Source organism: Larus michahellis, unplaced genomic scaffold (assembly GCF_964199755.1).
Source record: "Larus michahellis unplaced genomic scaffold, bLarMic1.1 SCAFFOLD_117, whole genome shotgun sequence".
Classification (NCBI taxonomy): domain Eukaryota; kingdom Metazoa; phylum Chordata; class Aves; order Charadriiformes; family Laridae; genus Larus; species Larus michahellis.
Genome location: NW_027436403.1, coordinates 1 through 8,368, shown reverse-complemented (window position 1 = coordinate 8,368; position 8,368 = coordinate 1). Strand labels below are relative to the sequence as shown.

At 65.2% G+C, this 8,368-nt stretch overlaps 1 protein-coding gene across 1 annotated transcript; it reads right to left on the bottom strand.

The window, feature by feature from the left end:
* Window positions 1–1,552: 1,552 nt before the first annotated feature.
* On the bottom strand, window positions 1,553–8,030 carry CFP (complement factor properdin; the record flags this gene model as incomplete). The annotated part of the gene is made up of 7 exons (XM_074572111.1): window positions 1,553–1,675; window positions 2,335–2,483; window positions 3,854–3,965; window positions 5,175–5,378; window positions 6,045–6,217; window positions 6,908–7,112; window positions 7,857–8,030. Coding segments are annotated over 7 exons (1,025 nt in total), but the record flags the coding sequence as incomplete, so codon positions are not given.
* Between the last annotated feature and the right edge of the window lie 338 nt (window positions 8,031–8,368).

Below are 8,368 nucleotides of genomic sequence, written 5' to 3'. Positions count from 1 at the left end.
GACCAGTGGGAGATGTGGTGGTCGGGGGTCGTCTTGGGTTCAGTGATCACGAAATGGCCAAGTTTTCATTTCGTAGCGATGTAAGGAGAGGGGTTAGCAAAACCGCCACCTTGGTCTTCCAGAGGGCGGACTTTGGCTTGTTCAGGACAGCGGTGGAGGGAGTCCCTTGGGAGACAGTCCTGAAGGGCAAAGGGGTCCAGGAAGGCTGGACGCTCTTCAAGAAGGAAATCTTACAGGCCCAGGAGCAGGCTGTCCCCAAGTGTCGCAAGTCTAAAGGGCGGGGAAAATGGCCAGTCTGGATGAATAAGGAAATTCTGACGGAACTTCGGAATAAAAGGAGGGTTTACGACCTTTGGAAGAAGGGAGAGGCAACCCAGGAGGAGTACAGAGATCTCGTTAGGTGGTACAGAGAGAAAATTAGGAAGGCAAAAGCCCAGCTGGAGCTCAACTTGGCCACTAGCATTAAGGACAACCAAAAAAGTGATGGTGTCTTCCCCTGGTATCGCCCTCTCTCAGGCTCTTCTTATACTACCTGGATATTTTCAAGGAGGAGTTTGAGTAGCTTCAGCCATATGTACTTTTATCAGGACTGGTGTAAATCTTCATCACTTCACAATGAAAGGTACAGTTTATGAGGAATTTGGGGCACGGACGCAAGGAAGAGCCATCGCAACCCCGGGAGGCACAGAGCCTTTGCGACGGAGGTGCATTTTGTATAAAGCCCTTGTGACATCAAGCACCAATAAGGACTTAAGTGCCATAGAGAGGCACTTTGGAGGACTGAGGGGGCACTTCCGGTGTCATGGAGGACTGAGGGTGCCATAGAGAGGCACTTTGGAGGAGTGAAGGGGCTCTTCCAGTGTTGTGGAGGACTGAGCTGCCATAGAGAGGCACTTCAAAGGAGTGAGGGGACACTTCCGGGGTCCTGGAGGACTGAGGTGCCATTGAGACACACTTTGGAGGACTGAGGGGGTGCTTACGGTGTTGTGGAGGACTGAGGGTGCCACAGAGATGCATTTTGGAGGACTGAGGGGACACTTCCGGTGTCCTGGAGGACTGAGGGTGCCATAGAGACGCACTTTGGAGGACTGAGGGGGCACTTCCAAGTTTCTGGAGGACTAAAGTGCCATAGAGATGTACTTTGGAGGACTGAGGGGGCACTTCCGGTGTTGTGGAGGACTGAGGGTGCCATAGAGACGCCCTTTGGAAGACTGAGGGGGCACTTCCGGTGTCGGGGAGGACTGAGGGTGCCATAGAGACGCCCTTTGGAAGACTGAGGGGACACTTCCGGGGTCCTGGAAGACTAAAGTGCCATAGAGACACACGTTGGAGGACTGAGGGGACACTTCCGGGGTCCTGGAGGACTGAGGTGCCATAGAGACGCCCTTTGGAGGACTGAGGGGGCACTTCCGGGGTCCTGGAGGACTGAACTGCCATAGAGACGCGCTTTGGAGGACTGAGGGGGTGCTTATGGTGGTAGCGTGGAGGACCGACGCGCCATAGAGATGCGTTTCTGAGGGCAGAGCGGCCGCTGCCAAGAATTCCAGGGGCGGAAAGTGCTTCCGGGTCTTTATTGAGGTGGGAAAAGGGGGGGGGAGGGGCAGCAGGGGGTGGGGTTTGGGGGGAATTCCCGGGGTTTTGGTGCGTCCGTGAGGTCGTCGGGAGGCTCAGTCCTCTGCGGGGGGGTGGGGGGGGGTGGGGGGGTGAATGGGGTCCCCCCCATCGATGACTCTTTTCCCCCCCCATAGAACACCCCTCCCCCCCATAGATGACCCCTTTCCCCCCCATAGATGACCCCTCCCCCATAGATGACTCTTTCCCCCCCCATAGATGACCCCTTTCCCCCCCATAGATGACCCCTCCCCCATAGATGACCCCTTTCCCCCCCATAGATGACCCCTCCCCCATAGATGACTCTTTCCCCCCCCATAGATGACCCCTTTCCCCCCCATAGATGACCCCTCCCCCATAGATGACCCCTTTCCCCCCCATAGATGACCCCTTTCCCCCCCATAGATGACCCCTCCCCCATAGATGACCCCTTTCCCCCCCATAGATGACCCCTTTCCCCCCTATAGATGACCCCTCCCCCATAGAACACCCCTCCCCCATAGATGACCCCTTTCCCCCCCATAGATGACCCCTCCCCCATAGATGACTCTTTTCCCCCCCATAGATGACCCCTTTCCCCCCTATAGATGACCCCTCCCCCATAGAACACCCCTCCCCCCCATAGGATACTCCTCCCCCCCACAGCTGACCCTTTTCCCACCCCAGATAACCCCCCCCCCTCGCCCCATAGATGACACCCCCCCCCCCCACCCTGCCCCATACCGTGTGGGGGGCAGGGGGTGACGTTCCGGCAGGGCCGCGTCTCCTCCAGGCGCAGCTGCTGCCCCTCCAGCGTGGGGCAGCGCACCCGGGGCCGCCCCCAGAAGGTGACGTTGAGGGGGGCCGAGTCCGTCACCCCCGTCACCACCAGCCTGCGGGGGGGTGCTCTCAGACCCATAGAGGCCCACAGACCGCCCCATAGACCCCCCCCCCCACTGACCCTATAGATCCCCCAGCCCCTTTGGCCCCCTCATTGACCCACCCATTGACCCCCCATTGCCCCTATAGACCCCCACATTGACCCTATAGACCCTCCATTGACCCCATAGACCCCCCAGCCCCATAGACCTCCATTGACCCCATAGACCCCCACATTGACCCTATAGACCCTCCATTGACCCCATAGACCCCCCAGCCCCATAGACCCCCATAGACCCCATAGACCCCCCAGTGCCCCTATAGACCCTCCATTGACCCCATAGACCCCCCAGCCCCATAGACCCCCATAGACCCCATAGACCCCCCATTGCCCCTATAGACCCTCCATTGACCCCATAGACCCCCCAGCCCCATAGACCCCCATAGACCCCATAGACCCCCCATTGCCCCTATAGACCCTCCATTGACCCCATAGACCCCCCAGCCCCATAGACCCCCATAGACCCCATAGACCCCCCATTGCCCCTATAGACCCCCACATTGACCCTATAGACCCTCCATTGACCCCATAGACCCCCCAGCCCCGCAGATGCCCCATTGACCCCATTGACCCCCCAGCCCCGTAGAACCCCCATTGACCCTATAGATCCCCCAGCCCCATAGACCCCTTCATTGACCCCATAGACCCCCCCCCCATTAACCCTTTACATTTCCCAGCCCCATTGGCCCCCTCATTGACCCACCCATTCACCCCATAGACCCTCACATTGACCCTATAGACCTCCATTGACCCTACAGACCCCCCAGCCCCATAGACCTCCATTGACCCCATAGACCCCCCTGCCCCATAGACCCCCCCATTGACCCTATAGGCCCCCATTGCCCCTATAGAACCCCCCTATTGACCCTATAGATCCCCCAGCCCCATTGGCCCCCTCATTGACCCACCCATTGACCCCATAGACCCCCCATTGCCCCCATAGACCCCCCATTGACCCCATAGATCCCCCATTGCCCCCATAGACCCCCCATTGCCCCTATAGAACCCCCCATTGCCCCTATAGATCCCCCCAGCCCCATTGGCCCCCTCATCGACCCACCCATTGACCCCATAGTCCCCCCATTGACCTCATAGACCCCCCCATTGACCCCATAGATCCCCCAGCCCCATAGACCCCCATAGACCCCATAGGCCTCCCAGCCCCATAGTCCCCCTGTTGACCCTATAGATCCCCCATTGACGCCATAGACCCCCACTGACCCCATAGACCCCCACTGACCCCATAGACCCCCCCCATTGACCCTACAGGCCCCCCCCAGCCCCATAGACCCCCCCATTGACCGTATAGGCCCCTATACGCACGGGTAGGCGGGGTAGATAGGCTGGCACTCCCGGAAGCGGCTACGTGTGGGGCTGGCCCCACACGGGGGGTTGCAGAGGCTCCAGGGGCTCCAGTCCGACCAGTTTCCCTGCACTGGGGGCACGGGGCAGCCTCACCCCACAGCCCCCACCCCACAGGGCCGGGCAGTATAGGGGGCGGGCTATGGGGCGGTAGGGGGCTCAGGGTGTCTATGGGTCACTGGGGGGGGGGGGGCTGTGGGGCCCTGTGGGATGGCTATAGGGCACTATAGGGTTCTATAAGGTTCCGTAGGGCAGCTATAGGGTGCTATAGGGTTCCATAGGGCAGCTATAGGGCACTATGGGGCAGCTATAGGGCTCTATAAGGTTCCATATGGCAGCTATAGGGCACTATAGGGTTCTATAAGGTTCCATCGGGCAGCTATGGGGTGCTATAGAGTTCCATGGGGCAGCTATAGGGCTCTATAAGGTTCCATATGGCAGCTATAGGGCACTATAGGGTTCTATAAGGTTCCATAGGGCAGCTATGGGGTGCTATAGAGTTCCGTGGGGCAGCTATAGGGCTCTATAAGGTTCCATAGGGCAGCTATGGGGTGCTATAGAGTTCCGTGGGGCAGCTATAGGGCTCTATAAGGTTCCATAGGGCAGCTATGGGGTGCTATAGAGTTCCGTGGGGCAGCTATAGGGCTCTATAAGGTTCCATAGGGCAGCTATGGGGTGCTATAGAGTTCCGTGGGGCAGCTATAGGGCTCTATAAGGTTCCATAGGGCAGCTATAGGGTGCTATAGGGTTCCATAGGGCAGCTATAGGGCACTATGGGCAGCTATAGGGCTCTATAAGGTTCCATACAGCAGCTATAGGGCACTATAGGGTTCTATAAGGTTCCATAGGGCAGCTATGGGGTGCTATAGAGTCCCATGGGGCAGCTATAGGGCTCTATAAGGTTCCATAGGGCAGCTATAGGGCACTATAGGGTTCTATAAGGTTCCATAGGGCAGCTATGGGGTGCTATAGGGTTCCATAAGGCAGCCATGGGGTGCTACAGTGCCCTTTAAGGTTCCATAGGGCAGCCATAGGGTTCCATAAGGTTATCGGGGCAGCTATAGGGCTCCATAGGGTTCCACAAGGCAGCTGTAGGGCGCTATGGGGCAGCTATAGGGCTACATAGGGTCCCAAAGGGCAGCTCTAGGGCTCTATAGGGCTCCATAGGGTTCCACAGGGCAGCTCTAGGGTGCTCTAGGGCAGCTCTAGGCTGCTATGGGGCAGCTCTAGGGCTCTATAAGGTTCCATAGGGCAGCTATGGGGCAGCTATGGGGCGACTCACGCAGGCAGTGCTGGACGTTGTAGCAGGCGCGGAGCTGGATGGTGCCAACCCCCTCCTGGGTGGGGCAGGGGGGGCCCCCCGGGCCGCGCCCCACACATTCCCGCGTCCGCTTCTGCTGCCCGGCAGCGGGCTGGCAGCTGATGCTGCCCCACGACCGCCGCTCGCAGGGGGTCCAGGTGCCCCACGGCCCCCAGTGCACCAGGTCTGGGGCGGGGGGGGGGGGGGGAGTCAGGGGGGGGGGTGCCCCATAAATCCCCCCGACCCACACTTGGGGGGCACCGCTGGGGTCGTTATGGGGTGGCTGCCCCATAGCAGGGAGTCGGGGGGGGGGGGGGGGGGGGGGGCGCTATGTGACCCATAGACACACACCACCCCCCCCCCCACCCCGACCCACACTTGGGGGGCAACGCGGCGGCGGGGGAGGTGGGTGGCGTGAAACCCCCACCCCCCCCAGGCCACGCCCCCCAGGCCACGCCCCCTCCTCAAAGCCCCCCCCCGACCATTCTCAAAGCCCCGCCCCTCCCAGCCTCGCTCATCCTAATAGGCCGCGCCCCCTCCTTCAAGCCCCGCCCCCCTCCCCCAAGCCCCGCCCATTCATCCCCTCAGGCCACGCCCACACTCCCCCCGGAGGGCAGACCACGCCCCCTCCCCCCCGAGGCCACGCCCCCTCCCAGCCCCGTTCATCCCCTCCCGCGGCGCCCCCCCGGGCACAGACCACGCCCCGCCCCCTCAAGCCCCGCCTCCTCCCCCCGAGGCCACGCCCCCTCCCAGCCCCGTTCATCCCCTCCCGCGGCGCCCCCCCGAAAACACAGACCACGCCCCGCCCCCTCAAGCCCCGCCCCCCTCCCCCCCGAGGCCCCGCCCCCTCACCGGGACACGCCCCCCGGGGCCCGCAGAGCGCGCGGCGCGCGCTGTTGCCGGGGCAGCCGCGGCCGCCGTGGCGGGGGGGGGCGCGTCGCAGGCGCGGCGCTGCGTCACCACCCCCAGCCCGCACGTCACCGGGCAGGGGGCGGTGGCCGACCACGCCCCCCACGCGCCGTCCTCTGCCGGGGGGGGGGGGGGGGGCGTGTCAGACCCTGGGGACCCCTCCCACGACCCCTCCCACCCTTGAACCCGCCCCCCCCCCGGCGCCCCCCGCCCCATATCCCCCCCTTCTCCCCCCACCCCCCCCTTCCCTGCCACCCCCGACCCCCCCTCAGACCCCTGAGGCCCCCCCCCCAATTGACCCCCTCCCAATGTCCCCCCCCTCGCCCCCCCCCATTGACCCCCACCCCCTTTCCCCCCCCCTCACCCCTGAAACCCCCCCCCCACCCCCCCACCATTGACACCACCCCTCGCCCCTGGCGACCCCCCCCCCGACCCCCCCCCACCCAACTCCCCCTCCCTCCTCTCCTGGGCCCCCCCCGTTCTCCCCCACCCGTGGGACCCCCCCCCCCACCCCCCACGGGCCCTCCCCCCCTTGACCCCCCCCACCCAATATCCCCCCTCCCTCGCCCCCCCCCCTTGACCCCCACCCCCATTTCCCCCCCCCCTCACCCCTGAAACCCCCCCCCCACTCCTGCCCCCCCCACCCCCCCGCCATGGACACCACCCCCTCGCCCCTGGCGACCCCCCCCCGACCCCCCCACCCAATATCCCCCCTCCCTCGCCCCCCCCCCCATTGACCCCCACCCCCATTTCCCCCCACCCCACCCCTGGGACCCCCCCGCCCCCCCCATATCGCCCCCCCTCACCGGGGCAGGGGGGCAGGCCGGGGCAGGGCTGGCTCTGCGCGGCTTCCCCGGGGCAGGGGGCGCCGGGGGGGTGGAGGGAAGGGGGGGGGGAATCGCAGCGACGGCTGCGGCTGCGGCTGGGGACCCCCCCCGGCCCCCCCCCCGCCCCCCCCGGCAGGTCCCCCCGCAGCGCCCCACGGGCCCCACGCGCCCCACGCGCCCGCCACTGCGGGGGGGGGGCGGGGGAGGAAAAAGATGGGGGGGGGGGGGGAGAAGGGGGGGGGTCAGGGGTCAGCCCTGCCCCCCCCCCCCCCCCCCCCGTCATCATCGTCCCACCGCCCCCCCCCCAACCCTCCCCCACCGGCCTTCGGCCTCCTCCTCCCTCCTCCTCCTCCTCCATCCCGACCCCCGACCCCCAGCCTTCGGCCTCCTCCCGACCGCCCCCCCCATCATCCTCCCCCCCCCCCATCATCATCCTCCCCCCCCATCCTCCTCCCCCCCATCATCATCCTCCCCCCCCCATCATCATCCTCCCCCCCCACCATCATCCTCCCCCCCATCATCCTCCTCCCCCCATCATCATCCTCCCCCCCATCCCCCTCCTCCCCCATCATCATCATCCTCCCCCCCATCATCCTCCTCCCCCCATCATCCTCCCCCTCCCCATCATCCTCCTCCCCCCATCATCCTCCCCTCCCCATCATCATCCTCCCCCCCCATCATCATCCTCCCCCCATCATCATCCTCCCCCCATCCTCCTCCCCCCCCATCATCGTCCTCCTCCCCCCCATCCTCCTCCCCCCATCATCCTCCTCCCCCCATCCTCCTCCTCCTCCCCATCCCCCTCCCCCCCCATCATCCTCCTTCCCCCATCCTCCTCCTCCCCCTCCCCCCCATCATCCTCCTCCCCCCCATCATCCTCCCCCTCCCCCCCCATCCCCCTCCCCCCATCCTCCCCTCCCCCCCTCACCGGGACAGGTGGACGGTCCCTCCTGGCACATCCGGGTCTCCCGGCCCCCCCCCGGCCCGCAGCCCCCCCGCAGCTGGGGGGGGGTTGGAGCAGAGGCGGCTCCTCCCTGCGCCCCCTCCCCGCACGTCACCGAGCAGCTGGTCCAGGGCGACCAGGGCGACCAGCCCCCCGGCTCTGGGGACAGCGGGGGGGGGGGGGGACACACGGCGCCACGGGTCACAGGGGGCGCCCCCCCGTCCCCGGTGTCCCCTCGCTGTCCCCCCGCTGTGTCCTCCCATGTCCCCCCCCCACGTCCCCAATGTCCCGCGCGTCCCAATGTTCCCGCAACGGCCCCCCTTGTCCCCCCCCGTCTCCCACGTCCCCCCGTGCCCCCCCATGCCCCAAATGTCCCCCATGTCCCCCCATGTCCCCCATTGTCCCCCCACGTCCCCCCATTGTCCCCAATGTCCCCATGTCCCCCCCACGTCCCCCACGTCCCCAAATGTCCCCAGGGTCCCCCCATGTCCCCCAGT